The sequence below is a fragment of the Fistularia commersonii genome, chromosome 9, assembly GCF_037954325.1.
Source record: "Fistularia commersonii isolate RoL2024-O1a breed Wild chromosome 9, RoL_Fcom_v1.0, whole genome shotgun sequence".
Classification (NCBI taxonomy): domain Eukaryota; kingdom Metazoa; phylum Chordata; class Actinopteri; order Syngnathiformes; family Fistulariidae; genus Fistularia; species Fistularia commersonii.
Window position 1 is genome coordinate 12,175,939 of NC_141292.1, and position 18,529 is coordinate 12,194,467.

General features: G+C 41.2%; 1 protein-coding gene across 1 annotated transcript in view; it reads right to left on the minus strand.

The window, feature by feature from the left end:
• Positions 1 to 6,096: 6,096 nt before the first annotated feature.
• Positions 6,097 to 18,529, minus strand: part of LOC147231232 (matrix metalloproteinase-17-like) — an 81,199-nt gene continuing 68,766 nt past the window's right edge. The window contains exons 7-10 of the mRNA XM_086152512.1: positions 17,212 to 17,294; positions 15,015 to 15,167; positions 13,998 to 14,255; positions 6,097 to 9,200 (exon numbers count right to left, since the gene is read on the minus strand). Coding sequence (XP_086008638.1) covers positions 8,875 to 9,200; positions 13,998 to 14,255; positions 15,015 to 15,167; positions 17,212 to 17,294 — 820 coding nt within the window. The 3' untranslated portion in view covers positions 6,097 to 8,874. The remainder of the gene's footprint in view (positions 9,201 to 13,997; positions 14,256 to 15,014; positions 15,168 to 17,211; positions 17,295 to 18,529) is intronic.

An 18,529-nucleotide genomic window follows, 5' to 3' on the forward strand; every position in this document is an offset into this window, starting at 1 on the left:
ATAAAGACAGTGATGATCTGATCTGTAGCTGCTGAATCTTTCACCTGTATATATATATATATATATATACATATATATATATAGGTGTAGTGCGTGGGACATGACGCACAACTGCATCTTAACCAGATATGTGTGACAGTGACATTGTTCAACTGCACAGCCGGTTTTGGAGATTAAATGTCAAAAAAGCGCTAGGCAACTTGGCAGAAAATTGTTTTCACAGAGTCTGAAATTATTTCATGTGACTTGTCATGTTTATATCAATTTAAACAAAAGCGCAACTTCCTCTCTGAGGAAAGTGTTTGATTATTAGATGGCGCGTTGTAAATAAGATGTGTCTGGACGTCACATCTAGTGAGAAACAACTGCGTGAAACAGAATTTGTACAGAATGCTTGCTAGCAACTATATTCTTCTGTTTTATAAGACAGTGAAGGCTTCTGTGTTCTAGTGTATTCTTTATTGTATACACTTTTCCGACTGGCTCAAAAAAATAACTGCTGTTATTATGTAAATTGGAAAATTTATGCATCTGTTCTCATCAAATCACAATTTCATTTAATAAATTGTCTTGAAAGGAGTGCTGCACATACAGGAAAAACGACTCGTCCCTTTGCTTGTTGTTTATCTGAATCAGCTGTTTGACATCGTCGCCCCCATTTTTTATCCATTTACTGCAATTAAATCCCAAAAATGTTAAGTTGCTGTCTGCGACGGCTACGTTGAGCAGTTTACCTGGAAACTTATTAGAATTAAAAACAGGATGCATTTTTTATTAGTGTTGCGTGTTGATGACTCTTTGTAATTTTTCCTATTATTCAGTGGGGACATGTATTTTTATACTACATATATATATACATATACGTACACATATACATATATCTTATTTTTATACATATACATATATCTTATTTTTTATACATATAAATATACATATGCATATGCATATACATATACATATACATATACATATATGCATACATATACATATGCATGTACAAATTTTCTGGTTTTTCATTGTTATTCTACTGAAGCAGCTTTGGCTGCTGAATTGGTTTTCCCTGTCATGCATTTCCACAGTCTGAGTTGCACATTTTTGCATCTGTGCCAGCTATACATATACATATACATATACATATACATATACTGTATATAATCTTATTTTTTATACATATACATATACTGTATATATCTTATTTTTTATACATATACCTATACATATACATATACTGTATATATATCTTATTTTTTATACCTATACCTATACCTATACATATACATATACTGTATATATATCTTATTTTTTATACCTATACCTATACCTATACTTATACATATACATATACTGTATATATATCTTATTTTTTATACATATACCTATACCTATACCTATACCTATACATATACATATACATATACATATACATATACATATACATATACATATATCCTATTTTTTGGTTTTTCATTGTTATTCTACTAAAGCAGCTTTGGCTACTGAATTGCTTTTCCCTGTCATGCATTTCCGCGGTCCGAGTTGCACATTTTTGCATCTGTGTCAGCTTCAGGGGGTCCTGCCTCATTCTCTTTGATGTGTGTGAGAGGACAGGTGAAAATGCGAAACGACAACAACAACAACAACAAAAACAACAAGAGCAACGCCAGCTGTAGACAGCTGCTCATCTCCCCAGCGACCAGTGGGAGGCTATCCCGAATCCCAAGGATCTCAAGGTAGGAAATATCTGCATGTGTGGGTTTCCATCAAGACGCTGTGGTACAAAGAGCTCGAGAGTGTTTGATGAACAGAATTCATACCCTGGCAAAGCACTGAGGTGATCCCTCTCTCTCTCTCACCCTCGCAAACTTCCACATACACACACGAGCGCGCGCAAGATTCAGCGAGCGGCGATCGTGTTCACGTTGCCCTTTCCTGATGGTTGAACCTTGTCATCGCTCTTGACAACCAGCATCTGCACAAACAAGAGGACCTTTGGATCGGACGCGCCGCGTTCTGCATCTCAACCGGACGTTGATATTTCGGAGCTTGTTTTCAGTTCGCCACGTCTCGGCTCTGGTAGTCTTGTACTTTACGGGCCTCGGTTTTGACCTTTTAGTTTTCCGAACAACACGGCGAAATACACAAAGCAGGCCTTTTCTACTTACTCACCGGAGCGGCCCGGATCATGTGACCAAACAGCTGGCTTGTTTGCGTTCACGTCTTACAGTCGCAACGCGTGCGTTTCTTGCCCAACGGGACATTTCTATTATGTTTCTCTGCACTAAGCTGTTACTTTCATGAGTGCATTTATCAAAACCCAGAGGGATCATCAAATCCGTTCAGATAAGGAGCAAGTCGGAATAAACAGTCCTCCGCTTTAACTTTGAACAGAGACGGGCTGAAAATAGCACATTTCCTCTTCACAACTATTTGTTTACTTTTAAATTGCATTCTTATCTTTCCGCTGTCTCTCTAGAGATGACATGTCATTACTTTCCGCATGGACATCTGTATTTTCATTATTTTTTTGTCAGTGGTTTTGTTCTCTGTTTGCCATTTGTGCCTCTCTTCTGTTTTTCTAATCCGGCATCTGGCAATTTGATTTGCAAGTAACAATATTTATTTGTCCCGGCCGTACGCTTTCTCTTCGGGTTCCGTTTTCCGAGCAGCTCGACAACTCCCGTTTGCGCCACTGCTTTGCTACGCCTAATATTTTCATCCGACATTAAGAGAATCGTGTATTTTATTCATCCGCTGTGTTTCGTAATGTAGTCTGACAACTTCGAAAAATTGTCATTCGCCATTTATATTGCTACCTCACATTTATGCACCATTTGAAATCCATATGTATCCCTAAATTTTAAGAGATGAGAAAGTTTGTGATCCAGGTTCTGATGCGTTCTACATTTTCCCCTTTCGCTCGCCCAATAAATTTACGTCAAATACTTCGTAAAAAGTTGAGTTTCATTTGTTGACGGTGATGTGAATGCATAGCGCTGTTTCTCCAGTGAAAAGGAAAGTGTGTGTGTGTGTGTGTTTTGGGGGGCGGAAAGGGGGGGTCTTCTAACAAGGACTTGCGTTCTTTGTTGAGTTTACCCACTGGCTATGAGTGGAAGCAGGAAACAAGTGCATTGCGTCTGCTGTGAGAACCCCAGTGCTTCTAAATATACTTCACCCTTTTGGTTGCAGGTTAGTGAGGAAAGGTGCAGCTCCGAGCTCCACTAAATATACCTTTTATTGGGACCGGATCTTTATCTGGAACACAACGAACCTCCTGTCCTTGCTTTCTCTTCAAATTACACATCCAATGAAAGCCCAAATAGCCCCATATAACCATACATTGTGTCTTTAAAACTGTATTTTGAGATTTTCTCTGTTGCCAGTGTCCTGCTTTCATTTCACGTGAATATTTTCAACACCGAGTCAATAACCCTTTGGCTGTTTGATGTAGGGAGTTTGAAAAAAATTGCAAAAAGAAAGAAATTTTCAGGTTATTAGTTATCTGCAGAGCCCTTCGGTCAAGAGGACAATACTGTATACATACAGCGTAAGATCTTCTTCTTTTCTTTTTGGCCACAGCCAAATGTTTTAATCTTCTGCACCGTCTTCCTCTCACACCAACTAACTTCATGTCCTCTTTCACTCCATCCACAAATTTCCACTTTGGTCTTCCCCCAGGCTTCCTGCCAGGCAGTTCTGGCCGCAGCCTCCGAATCATCTCAGTTTGACTTTATCTCCAAAAACATCCAACATACGCCGTCCCTCCGATGGACTCGTTCCTGATCCTGTCGATCCTCCGCACTCCCAAAGAGAACATCAACATCTTCATCTGTGCTACATCCGGCTCTGCACTCTGTTTTTTTTTAATGTCACCGTCTCTAAACTTTTTTTAATGATGTTGCTGCTTTTTTTTTTCTTAAATTGGGAAGCAAAAACAAAATATATTAAAAAAAAAGATCCTGGAAATGACTCCTTATCACAAGGACACACAGATACATAGTTTATGTGTGTGTTGGTGTATGTATGAATGGACGCTAGCTCGTCTCTGGGGCAGCGGGCAGAGCTTTGGTTCTGGATGATAAGACTGTTTGAGCATATTCAATTAACCTCAACATTTAAGAAAAAAAAAGTTCGGACTTTCTCCTCTAGTTGAAGTAATGCAATTAAACCAATCGAGTCTTGGCCTGTGGGGCAAAATCCAGCGGGCGACCCATCCAGCCGCATCTGTTTGGGGTCGAGGCTAAATACAGTAACAGGCTGCTTTTATGAGCTTATATACAGTATATGTTAAACAACTTTGGGGTTCTATGCTCAAACTTTTCACTTGTAGGCCGGCGTCGTTGTTTACATCGCAGTGCCGTCTGGGTAGCGACGTCAGAAGTCAAAATGAGCTTCAAGAATCAAAAGTCAGACAAAGTCCTTGTGTCTGTTGTACGGAGCTCCACTTTTTGTTATCCACTGTTCGTTGTAAACTTGCAGACTGCTGTGTTGACTCGCCGTCAGCTTCCTTCGTGATTGTACCGATGCACGCTTTTTGTCATCAAATACTGCTTCTGCAGTAGCGGGTCATTCCAGTGTCTCCTGTCTGTGGCGTTTCTTCAAGTGGGCTTTCTTTCCTGAGGACCTTTAGTATGCTAGTGAAAGAAAACTGTAACCACAGCGTTTAACTAAAGTCTGCGGTTAAAACTAGCAGCACCTGTGAGCTTTTTTAGCAACTTAGCTCGGCTAAATGCGTCAAATGCCTCCCGGAAGAAGCGGCAAGAAGACCCCTGTCGATCCTTAGGAAGTTCTGTACGTCCACAAGCGATTTCCTGTTCCTATCTTTCCTTCTTGTCCCGTGGAAAGTTGTGTTGGCTTGCATCCATCCCTTTGCTTCCTTTGGACTGGAAATTGCACCAAAAAGCACCAAAATGTGGCATTATTACTATATATACCGTACCGACGGTAACGCAATGCAACTGGATTTAGGACCATCGACCCAGCAGGCATTGCGCTGGTGAAAAAATGGCTGCGCTCGTAGGTTAATGACCTCAGATAGAGCTTAGATATGTTGAGATCAATTTCACTTTTTACAATGACTTCACTTCTTGTAAGCCATAATGAGTGAAACACAAAGCTTTGGAAACAACACATGTAAATATTCATTAAATATCCCACAAAAACCTGTAGAAAATGTTGTCGCCCCCGTTCTGGAGCTATTCAATGACCCGAGTAGGTAAAAGAACTAATCTAGATGCACAAAAAGCTGAAGAAAAGACAAGTAATGACAAGTTGTTAGGGAAATTCACAGAAATCCACCTCCGCTGTTGTTTTTTGATGGTTGCACTTGACCAGAGCATCACGTGCATGCACGCATGGGAGGGATGGGGGGGCGGCGGCACCATTTTTTTCTCCAGACAGAAAGGGAACACCAAGACACAGATAGGAGTTAAAGGTATAAAAGGCTAACAACCACCTCTGCGGTGTGTTGAGCCTCCGAAAATTAATTTATCATAGTTATATTTTATAATTACAATCGTGGTTCCTTAATGCCCCTGAGCTGATGAATGCCCGGGGCTGACGCGCTGTCGTACCAACACCTGCATGCCACTGATCCAGTCATATCCTTGTAAATTCACCTGCGCGCGCCGGGCGGGGGGGGAAGTCAAGGGTCTTTGTGAGCCTCTACTTTTGCTGACAGACCCGACAACCTGCTAACTTTGATCTGCTTAGCAGGATGTGAGGCAAAGAGAAGCTTCAGATTGAGGCGACACCGCTTGTCTGATTTGCTTTCCTTAAGAAACCTGGGCATGCTGTATGATCCTTTGCCAGGGAATCTGTTCAAAGGCAACCCGGAGTGTGTTTGTGTTTGTGCATGATTGGTATGATGTGCTTTTCGCACACGGTGAGGTGACCGTTACGAACGAAAACATCCTTAAGTGCATCGGAAAGACTATCCGCTTCCACGTGGCGTCTGCGAGTATTCACATCACCTGTCTGTCTTCAGGTGCAGACTTCCTTTGGGTGGCATGGAAAGAAATAACAAACTCAGGGACACCAGATGGGTTAAATTCATAAAAAAATAAATAAAAAAAAGAAAAAAAAGCGATAGCTTGTAAATTTTTTTTTAATTTTTTTATTTTATTTTTATTTTCTACAAAAATATTTTACATTAAAAACCTCCTGCTTAAAATATACACAGCCCGATAGATTTGGCAAAAAATATATTTCAAGAACCCGTCAACTCAAACACAACTATCTACAGGTGAATATATATCTGTACAGAAAACCCGGAGGGGGTTCTACTGCGCCGAGTTGACACTTTTCCAACACCGATCGCACAAACTTTTCATCCTAATCAGCTCAGTGTCGACGGTGTCAAAGATGTGAAAATGTTTGTTGACAGCAGAGAAGGTAACGCTTCGGAAAAACCAGAGTTAAAAATCGTAAATCTTTTGAAAATGGGGATGAGCGCAAGGATACTGATGATCGAACCTCTCTTTGTGCGTCTCCGACGGTTTCCATCCACTCCCACTGCATTTTTTAATACGGGTCTTTTGAAAGTCAACGTGGTGCAGCATTTCTGCCTGACAGTAATAAGGTAGCCGGTTCAATTCCGACAGGGTGGCCTTTCCAGGTGGAGGTTGCACGATCTCCATGTCTCTGCTTGGGTTTCCTCCCAAAAACATGCGGTAGGTTCATTGGAAACCCAAAATTGCGCAGAGATTTGAATGAGAGATTGAACGGTTGCATGTTTTTGTCGTGATTGACTGGCGACCGGTCCGAGGTGGACGCCAATTCTCGGCCAATACAGGTAGGATAAGCTCCAGCCCCTCCCTCTATCCTGACTGCAGGATAAAGGGTATAGATAAATTCGAGAATTAAATTCTAGGTTAAAATACCGAATGTTAGAAATTAATTCAGAATATTAAGAGGAGGAAAAATTGCACTGACATGCATTTTTTTTTGTCTTAAAAATAAAGACTGAAAGGACTTAATGCCGGATTTGGTTTGGTTCCGATCTTTAGATGTTTTGCTGGGCGGAGAGACGTGCAGATGTCGATCTCCGAGCAAAGCGGGACCCGAAAAATGCGCGCCGTTCGAATCAGAGGGTAAAAACCACTTCGGTGGAAAAAGACTGATGCATAAAACTGGCACACAAAAGCGTTGCTGCAGGTGACTGATGGTGATTCTGACAGTAATCTTTTCATACAGACAAAATGAATGAGGAAGTGAACCACGGGAGACACAAGCAGCATCTAAGTGCTATTTGCACCAAAATAATGAATGGAAACGTGTCTTAAATGTTCAACCCTCTTTTTACCCTCAATTAGCAATTATTTGAGAAAATTGGTTTCTAATATATCTTGTCTCGGAATGATGATTGACAGCGAGAGCAGGTCCTGAAGAATGATGATTATTACCGGCTTGTGAGTTACTTGGTTTCCCTCTCTGTGGTTAAAGTTCCCCCGCGCGCGCGCACGCACACGCACACACACACACACACACACACACACACACACACACACACACACACACACACACACACACACACACACACACACACACACACACACACACACACACACACACACACACACACACACCACCATGCAGACACTATGGCATTATTCTATGGAGAACCAAAACCTGAGAGGACACTTGAAATGAAATAACAGAAAAACTCAAGAAGCCCTATCTCACTTTTTTCTAGAAAAAGGTACAAGATATTCCGGTTGATCTTCAAGATTTTTTCGGACTTATTTTCTATAGGGCGAAATAACATATATAATAATAAGAAAAAAAAAAAACAACAAAAAAAAAAACCAGATATCCTGGAAGTCCATTTGTGCTGGACAATGTGAAAACATTTTAACCTGTGATACCCAGCTTGAATGTTAAAGTTAATGTTAATAAAAAAAAAAAAAAAAACATTATCAGCTTATGCATTAAAGAAGACCCAGAAACACAGCACAAATACACAAAGCGTGTCTCCTGCACGGTGGGGAGGAGTTCAATTTCACACTTTGTGTTTTGCTCATGAACTATCTACAACAGACAGACATTCACTAACAAATACATGTGATGCACCATCTTTGCTCTGACTGTTTAAATGTAGAATGTTTAAGCAATTAGACACTGTTTGGTTTGTCTCACTAATTTAAAAGGTGATTTCTAACAATTTTCGGGGGGGATGTTTAAGCCATACTTTGGAAAATATAAAACCTTTTAACAGACTGTACCTGTATTGAGACAGTCAAAATATAGAACACAAATTCTCCATACCAGAAGAAGTTGTGATGACGAAACAGAACATTTTCCATATAATGTACTGCGTGTAAACGCTACTAACCTTATTGAGAGGGTGGATTACCCTGCATTCACTGTTTTTCTTTTCACTAATCACAAAAAACCTAATCTTAAACAGCTATTGATCTCTGTGACTGAACAGCAGTTTTTTTTTAATACATTGAAGTCTGCAGGAAGACACTACTAGAGGTGGATTTGTCCTAAGATTTACAGGCCAAACCTTTAATAATAATAAACCTAAACCTAAATAATAAATGTGCATGTGTATGTGTGTATGTGTGTGCGTGTTTGGTGCTGACCTGCCTTCGAACCTCGCTGCCACATTCTTGTCTGCATGTGACACATTGCTGCTGTGAAATGCTGAAATTATCAGTGTTGACGCCCATGGCAACCATTTCGCTTCCCTTTCTGTGGCAGAGGTCGCCAAAAGCTCATGAAATAAATTAAGGAAAAAAAAAAAAGGATTACAAATTTAATGAGAAGAATAATATTTTCCAGTTGATGGTTTGGCTGAATGTCCATTGGCCCTTTGATTACCTCATGCATTTTTTTTTAATTTATTTTTTTTTTTTATTCAATGTCTCGGCATCATAGCGGCCCGGAGCGGAGGACCGCTGAGAGCGTCCACAGGGGCGGCAATAGCCAGAACGTGGACGGCGAATGCTGGACGCCTAAAGGCGAGGCGGTGTCAGAGATGCAGGAGCACACCTCGTATCCGTTTTCGGCGTGGTCCGGGTGGCGATGCACGTTAACCCTGTTCTCGGTGCTTTTGGGCTCCGCACCCGGAGAGTCCGCCTGCATCTCGGTGCACAGCAACCAGTCTTTGGCGATGAGACGAGGGTATCCCTCCTCCGCCTCCATGTCGCTGCCCGGCACCCGCCAGTACTCCTTCCCCTTGAAGAAGTAGGACGAACCTTTGAGGAGGAAGAATAGAAAATAGTGGGTATATGAGAAAATTATCTGCGAGATCTCTGACCCAAAAGGGGGGGGGGGGGGGGGGGGGTGTGTGTTCATAATTTAGCAAAATGCAGCTCTTGGATTAAAAAAAAAAAAAAAAAAAAAAATGACCTTTAAATTAAAAGCACATTTTTCTGACCTAATTTCATGGTCATTTTTATGCATATAACTTAGCGTCTCTCGGCTCTCTCATCTCGTAATCGCAAAACGAGTTCAAATATTGAACGAGGCCAGCTTGTGCAAATTCACAACAGGGGCATTATGTCTTAAAATAGTGATTATTTTATAAAAAAAAAAAAACTTTTTTTTTTTTAACTCAAAAGTAACCTGCATAGAAATACTCTTCAGTCTCTAGTGTTTATTAATGGGTTTGGGTTTTCATCTTCATTTCCATGAAGGGCTATCTTAGAAAACACATAAATAAATAAATATCTTATCACACCCAACCCGAATATTTCTCTCTCATTTTTTTTTCTGGATCGTGCATGTTTAGCAGTTTCATCTTCTCATGTTCGATGACTGCATTCCAAGCATAGAAAAACGTAACAGACCCTGATGAGGGAAAAGCATCTTTACAGACGAAAAAGCTTTTTTAACCCTTGTGTTGTCTTGCGGGTCAAAAGTGACCCACTACCATGTTTAGCTGTAGAAAAACACACCTAGACCTATTTTTTTCCAACTTGAAATTTTATGACTTTTCCTAAAGAGACCCCATAATTAGAAAAAGTGATACTTCTTTTTTGTTTATGTTTCCATGTGGGCTGTACATCACAAGGGTACAAAGATTGTCTTATGGGTCATTTTTGACCCGTAGAACGAGGGGAGTAAAATCAATGTCAAGATCGCACGAGGGTTAAAGCGCGAGCGTCACAGATCTGCTTTTGCTCCCGACACGAGTAAACTTGCGAAATGTGTTTCCCCATTAATTTTCGATCTTCATATAAAAAGAGTTAAGGTGCGAAGCGGTGTTCCTTCTCGCCATCGTGTTGCCGGTATGAGCTGTTTGTGGGTGTGCTGGCAATTCAATTCCACAGATAGCGCTCTCCGTCTGTCTGTCAGCCGCTTGGTCAAGCAGAGGAGGAACCGACAGACTGTGTCTGCACCCCTGCCTCAATTGCACTGCCATTATCACGTTAAATATCACACGGTTTGAATCTGACAGTGATATATTTCTTTGCAGTCAAGGACTGAAACACCGGGACGGTTAATTTAGCAAACAATAAGGCAAAGTAAATCCAGCACGTATAATTATACCATGAATTAAAAAAAAAAAATACTGCAGTGCATTGCTTCCCTGGCTGTAAATAAATTAGTGCTATTATTCAGCATATTCTAAATTAATATTTCTATTTCAACTTGACATTTCTTATCAAGTAAGCGGAAATGCAGCGTGAAACAGACAACAATCCCATACTATTGTGTTTGTTTCCACTGCATCGGCACTTAACCAGCAGTTAAAAGTATGTTTCCTGAGTGGCGTTATCCAGAAAAAAAAAACGCTGAAATTATTTAATACGGCACTTGAGAACAATGTGTAAGCGTGCGCGGTGAAAATACAGCCTTAGGGTTCATGGATATGTTGTGCACTGGACCTCGGTTCCTCTGACGGCCAAATAACACCAAACCAATCAATAATCCAACAACACGTCATGTCACTCCCGGTAATATATGTTCTTGTAATCAAGATTTTCTTTGATTGAATATTATGGTATTGTGAGAAACAAATGGGTTAAAATTAAATCAAGTTTCTGTTGACCGCCACAGTTAATGAGATTCATATATATTCGGGGTTTCTGCAACTTGTGGCCCACAATGAAATGCGATGAATCAGATGTAGATGAACGACATCAGAAAATGAATTACCGTATTTTCACGACTATCGGGCGCACATAAAAGTCTCAGATTTTCTTCAAAATGTTCGGTGCACCCTATAGTGCAGTGCGCCCTGTTTGTGTTGTTGTTGTAAGGTGGATGTAGTAGTATAGTGTATATAAAAGAACGGGTATGTGAGGGTATTATGCAGAACATCGTTGTTTTAACAATCCTGAAAATGGCAAAGAGACCCGCTTCTCGGAGGAACATGGAAATCGAGCAGCCGCGAGAGAATTTAAGATTAATGAATCGATGGTTTGCAAGCGGAAGAAGCCGGAGAACGAGCTCCGACAAGTCGAAAAAGACGCAGCTGAATTTCCGCGGACACGAGGCGAGGTGGCCCGAGTTGGAGGAAAGACTCCAGCAGTGGATCATCGAGCAAAGAACGAGTGTGAACCGGACGTTTAGATCAAGGCTACGAGCAGACGCGGCACGGAAAGTGACTCTGACAGTGAAGAAATTAAGCCTGGCATGTTTGATAGAGATTTAGCGCAGCTGTTCAAATCAGAAACAGAGGATGATGACTTCGATGGGTTTGATTGATGGCGATTACAGGTAAAAAAAAATGTGAATGCCAAACTCAGTTTTGCTCCTGCTGTATTTTTAACCCTCATATTATGTTAAGGGTCAATTTGACCCATTTCACCCATTGACCCAATGGGTCAAATTGACCCTTAACATAATATGAGGGTTAAATACGCAAACTTGTGTGCTTGTGTGTGTGTTGTTGTTGTAAGGCGGGCGTAGTGGAGGACACCATGAGAACGTTAAAGGGGAAGTGTGGGCGTGGATTGTATATAAAACCCGCGCCCTATAATCAGGTGCGCCTTATGTGTGTGTTAACTCCAGTAATGGCACACATAACTGAGATGTACGTTGCACCTTATGGTCGTGAAAATGCGGAATTCAGATCAAAAATTCAGATCAACATCAAATGGCAAAAAAAAGTCCAGGTTACTTCTTTTCTACCAGAGCGAGTCATGGAACTCTCAGTCGTCCCCGCCGCTCTCGGCAAAATACAATTAACAAAACTGCACGAGATATACTGGTATTTTGTTGGGCGACTGTGGATCCGTCACTACCCAGGATGAAGACACGAATGATGGCAGTATAACGACCCGTCGCTTCTTCCATCCGACGGACATGTCAGATGTTTTCGGAGATCAAATCGGACCGAGACGGTCTGGACGTGCAGAGGAGGGAAGATATATCGGGAAGACGGATGCTTAGGTGGGAACTACCGGGTGAAAGATCTAGAAGAAGACCGGGGAGGAGATTTATGGATGGAGTGAAAGAGGACATGAAAGTATTTCATGTGGTGTAAGAGGATGCAGAGGGGAGGGTTAGATGGCGTCAGGTGATTCGCTGTGGTGATCCATGGCGATTCCCCGAAAGCAAAAAAATATGAACCGGTCATTCCTGTTAAAACTTGTAAATTTGCATGAGGTAATTTGCAAAAATGACAAAATAGCACCAACGTACAAGCGTGAATGGACTGGGTTTTTTTTTCATTCTCAGGACAATCGCACCGTAAAGAAATAAAACTGTATACATTTTAGTGAAGTTTCTTTTTTTTCCGCTAAAGTAGCAAAGCCCAAGTTACAGCTGGATGTATTCTTTGTACCACTTCTCCTGCAGCTGTTGTTGGGCGATAGGCGGGATTCTAAAATGGATGTCAGTCAATCGAAGGGCAACATATATAGGACTGTCTCAGAAAATTAGAATATTGTGATGAAGTTCTTTATCTTCTGTAATTGCAATTAAAAAAATAAAAATTACTACTTCATGATATTCTACTATTTTGAGATAGGATTTTAGCCATAATCAGCAATATTAAAATAATAAAAGGCTTGCAATATTTGAGTTGATTTGTAATGAATCCAGAATGTATGACATTTTTGTTTTTGTAATTGTATTACAGAAGATAAAGAACTTTATCACAATATTCTAATTTTCTGAGACAGTCCTACAGAGACAAGCAACCATTACTTGCTCACTCATTCAAACGCCTGGATCAATCCGTAACTTGGGATTTTGTTCTTTTTTTAAAAAAAACATTTGGCTTCATTATAGTTTAAGACTCTGGGAAAAGGCCAGAATTCTCAAATATGGATCAAAAATCAAAATTCCTTTTCATCTCTTTGCCTGTTTTAACACGTCTGATTCCGGACGACACGCCGACGTCTGCTCACCGATTATCACCGTTCCTGAAACCGCTCATGTCACTGCGTCCCCCCGACGCAGCACCTTTTTCTCTGTGGTTTTATGACATTTCCGTCAAATAAACGGACTCACCACCGTTCCCCATTTTCTCAGGTTCGGTGGACGTCGTTTTGACCCGTTCTTACGTATTCTGTGGTTGAGGCTCTCTTTTCATAAGAGAAGTCAACACACCGCTCCCTTTCTGTTAACCTCTCCGCTGTTTTCTCACCGTATCTTTTCATCCTCGGCCAACCAATCAAAACCCAGCATGCTTTGAAGTGCTTCCAGCTCCGAGACCCCACGGCCTGTCTGTGCGTTTGTGCATGCAGATTTCCCGCTTTACTTCCACAGCCTCGCTGGTTATCACCGCTGGAGACGTCGCACGGCCGGAGACGTAGTACGGAGGGAGGGACCGTTTTCATTTTCTTGCAAACATGCAAACAATTAAGCATCAAACCAGATTCGGTTCAGATCACAACAAACAAAAGTAGCACTGCCTTGCTGTTTTCCCCTTCTAACCGCTGACCGCACATGTACCATGCAGTAGAAGATGTGGTTTGGACCCCGAACCCTAGATTGTCTTTATAAATCGTAATCATATTACTGAATACTTTACCAAAACAATCCAAAGTTCGATGAAAGCAACACAATTCCATTCTCCATGTAACCAAAACACCTACCATCAGACCACCTCATAGCGTCATCCAGTTGCAAAGGCAGGCCCTTCCAAAGTTTGCTGTCCTTGGGGTAGCCCAGGTCCATGCATCTCAAGTGGTCGTCGTAACGCCAGTAACGGTTTCCCTTGAAGAAGTACGTTTTGTCGTTGTGAAGCCAAACAAAGGCTGCGTCCACGCCCTCCGAGGGAAGGCCGAAGTCGCTGATGGGACGGGGGTAACCTTCTTCCATGATATTGTCTTTAAAAACCCAGTACTTCAGACCTGAGTGGGGCAGGAGACGGATATATTTACATAAAACAGGGGTTTGTATAGAATGAAGACACATGTCACGGACAGATTTCTAGCCAAACTATTTATTTATTCCCTCGCTAAGGAAGAAATATGAGAATCGGACGGCTGTACGCCGAGCCTTTTGTCCTAATTATGTCCCTGGCAGCAGATCTCTGGATCAGCCATGGTGAATAAGTAATATAGTTATAATATCACAGCAATATAGCCTGCTGGAAGCATATATAAATCAATAGTTGTGGGTTGTAGACCGCTGAACTTCGTGTCGGGCTATTTTTGCATTTAAAATAGACCCTATATGCATCTGAGAATACACTTGAAAGCGCGGGATGATTTGAAATCTATAAATTGAAAATAATGTCTTGACACAAGATTAAATGTCATGATATAAATGATGAATATCATCCGAATATTACCGGGAGGTGAGGCGCCGTTTGCCATTATTGTTTAAACCCGCGGCATCAAACATCAGCAAGATCCACGAGCAAGAGTGTCGTACATTTGCATACGTGCTACGACAGAAGTAATTCATTAATTATGCATAGCGATAAATTCCCCCCAAACCATGGAGGGCCTGACAAGTTCCTTATATCACCGCAGACAAGTAAGCTGTCCCGCAGAGTCGCAGTTTGTAAGCTTCACAGAAATAATGTGCTGAACAGCAGGTTTTTAGCCTTGAGCCGCATCGCATTATTTTTGCCGAATCCAAACGTACACTTCGGGACCCGTTACCTTTAAAAAAGACGATCTTATGGTCCCCGGGCCTCTCGTACACGGCGTCCACGCTGTCCAGGTTGGGCGGTAGACCCCTCCAAAACCGATGGATCTGAGCAGGTTGCAGAGACACCAGGTGCTTCTCTCGGGTCAGCCGCCAAAAATATTTCCCTGCGAGAGCCGGGAGAAGGATCAGGGACGCTCGGATCGTTCGGCGCGCATCGCTATGTTTTACTCCTTAAAGAGGGAACTTTCAAAATAGCAAATGGATGTGACAGGGAATGAGGGACAAATGACTTGTGCTACAATTGCCTGTTCTGTGATGTCTATTTCAAGGTTGACTGGGTCTGAACTCTGATGGAAACCTCATTTCGAATTAAATGCGGGAAAAAGATCAAGCATATTATGATCTGAAAAGGGAGAACGGTTTGTTTCCTTTCATCTTTAACTCGAGTGCACCGGGTTCGTCCTCTTTCAAAGAATAAACAGAAAATAATAAAACATAAAAGAATAAAATAACAGTGATATTCATGTCGGATAATGCTCGAAACATCGCATCCTGTGTCCCGAGCAGCCAGACGGCAACATACAGCTTGATAAACTAGTCCCGTCAAACAACAGATTTCCCTAATCTTGATTAATCGCTGACTTTTATTAGTTTACAATGATGAATTACAGTCTTAATTATTTGCTTATGATTAATTTCGCATTTGCCCCTCACCCTTTGGGTGCCTCGCGGTGCAGTGTGACTTCTACCCGAGGACGCCAATAAGGCTACGTAAATTTCACTCATTCATTCGTTCGTTAATTCATTATCTAGAACGCTTATCCTGCAGCCGGGTTACTGGCGCCGATCTGGTGCGCGATCGGGGAACTGCGATTGGGCGAGAGGCCGGGTTCACCCAGGATTGGTTGCTAGTTAATAACAGGGCTGCTAACAGATACATTCAACCATTTGTTCTCTCATTCACACCGGGAAATTTGGGTTGAACTGTGGGAGGAAACCGGTGGCAGAAGGGCTAACCACTGCGCCACCGCCAATTTGTCAACAAAAAATACAATTCCAAAACAAAGAAAGGAGCAAGTTATCACTACCATACTTTTGTTTACATCCTTTTACTTAACAAGTCTACACGTTAAGGATTGGGTGAAAACGTCGGCACCGTGTACCCGGACTAAGTCGACTCATCGAATGTAAGAAAATTACACTAATGTGATTTTTCTTTCAATAAGAATAATGAAAAGCTGCGTTCAAGCTCCGAGTGCAGGAGAGTCTTGTGGACGTGAAAATGCTTAAGTCTCCATTTGTGACAAAGCAACATGGCGAGCTGGCCAGATTTAAGGACTCGCAGCACCGCCGCCAACTGGAAACATATCACAGCAGAGTAACCTCCTCGACTCTAGGGGTTTAATTTGGTCTGTGACCGAGCTCGTAACAATTTGCTCATATATCAAATTCATTTTCCACATTAAAATGAATAGAATTGCTATTAATCCCTTTCGGACCCCTTTCGTTCTGTGTTTTTAAATAAGAAAAAAAGTACTTATAAATAAAAAAAAATGTATAAAAATGTCACCACACCGTAACTTTTTTTGGACTTCTTCAATAACTTTGTTGCTTTTATTGTACTTGTTGTCTCTGATATTTCTATTTTTTTCTCCTTCTGCACCGCGGGTTTTAAGAGTAACGTCCTTTCAATCCTCTGTATGCGTGAAATATATGGCGGTATTGACAATAAAGTTGACGGGCTGAAAAAAAAAACAAAAACATGGTAAATGTGAAGAAATAAACTGGTATTTTTTTGGCATTCTCACTTCTTACATTTAACTTAACGTCACTCGGCTCACATGCACGCATTCTGTCACTCACCTTACAAATCTAATATCAGAAGACTTTTGTTCTGTAAACTTAGCCAATACATCATGCAAACTCTAGATTAGATTTTTTTCTCTGGTTAATGGATTCAGCGGGAGACTTCGGGTCATTCCTTCAAAGGGCACGCATGAACGTCTGATGCAATTTTTTAACTGCCGCCTCTCAGCAGAGCTCAAGTTACTCAGTGGGGCATCCGGAGCAAACCCCGGGTCTACTCCCTCTACCTCCCTTCGTTTTCTCGTCGTCCCCGACCATCGACTAATTTTGCATTACTTCTTTTATTTCCCCCCGCATATCTCTGTAGCTTAACGTCTGCATCCTCCCTTTGTGCTTCTATACCTTTGAAAAAGAAGGCCTCCCCTCGTATCTGGGCCACTGCATCAAAGTAACTGGTGCATCTGTCTGGGGCATCTCGTGCCAGCCTGAGAGATGTGGAGCGGAAAGGAAGAGAGAAGATGGAAAAAAATGGCAAAAGAAAAGAAAAGAAAAAAGGAAAAACCAACAAAAAAAATCTTTTTATGTAAAAAAAAATGGACATTATTAGCAGTTTAAATGAGATAATGCACGTTCTTGTTTCCCGGCATCTATTGTTTTATTTCTTAAATATATACTTCATGTTTTAAAGTGAAAAAAACCTTATTCGTATCCGTGACAACATCACACAGTCTATAAACAGTTAACAACAGTCTGGGCATAAAAGGGACTGAACAGGAAGAAACAAGATGCCCCCTAGACATAGAAACACAGAGATGAACAAATACTAAGTAATTCATCATGAAACCATAAAAGAACTGATTTTAAAATCCAAAGTTCTGGAAATCTCATTTTCAAAAATTCTAAGACTTATATTGTGACGGTTCCACACTTCAATCCAACAAGCAGATATAAATGCCCATTCACTTCTCAATACGGACTCTCACGTTTAAATAAAAATAACATTTGAATGTCAAATGAGGTCATGTGCCGTGACGTGTCGAACATGCTGCAAAAGCTGTTAAAAAAACTTGATTGACTTTTAACGACAGCATTGTCCGCGTTTTTTTTTTTTTCCAAAATCCCCCTTTTTAATTAAATATTTACATCCAACTTTGGTTCTCACCTCCCCTGTCATCAACGCCGATTGCGTTCTTGCGCATAAATGAATGAAACAAGGTTTAACTAAAGAACAAAAGAGCAGATGCCGTCGGACTGACACATTAAGGTCACCCGGTGCATTTATCAGCGAGGTTTATAAGTAATTTAAAGCGGTGACGTGGTTCGGCTGCCAATGATGAGGCGATTAGCATCGCAGCGCCGCGAGTGGGAGGCTGCCAGGCCTTATACTGCCAACAAAGGTCGCTACTCAGAGCTCTATTAGCAGACATCCCTGCAGAGCGGTCACTGTCTGTCTCTTTTGAGACTGACCGAGCCTGGTCATGCATCATGACTTGACAGCGTGTGACAGAATTAATGATACAAAACAATCTGAAACTGGAGATCAAAATATGTTGTTATATATATATATTTTTTTTTTTTACTTCTTCACTGCTGGCTGGGATACATTCAGAAAAAAAATTCACCCCTTTTTTTTTTATTGTTGCTCTTCTATGATTCAAGTAAAAAAAAAAAAAACGCAACTAAAACAAATGTGACATACTGTGATTATAGAACAGTCATT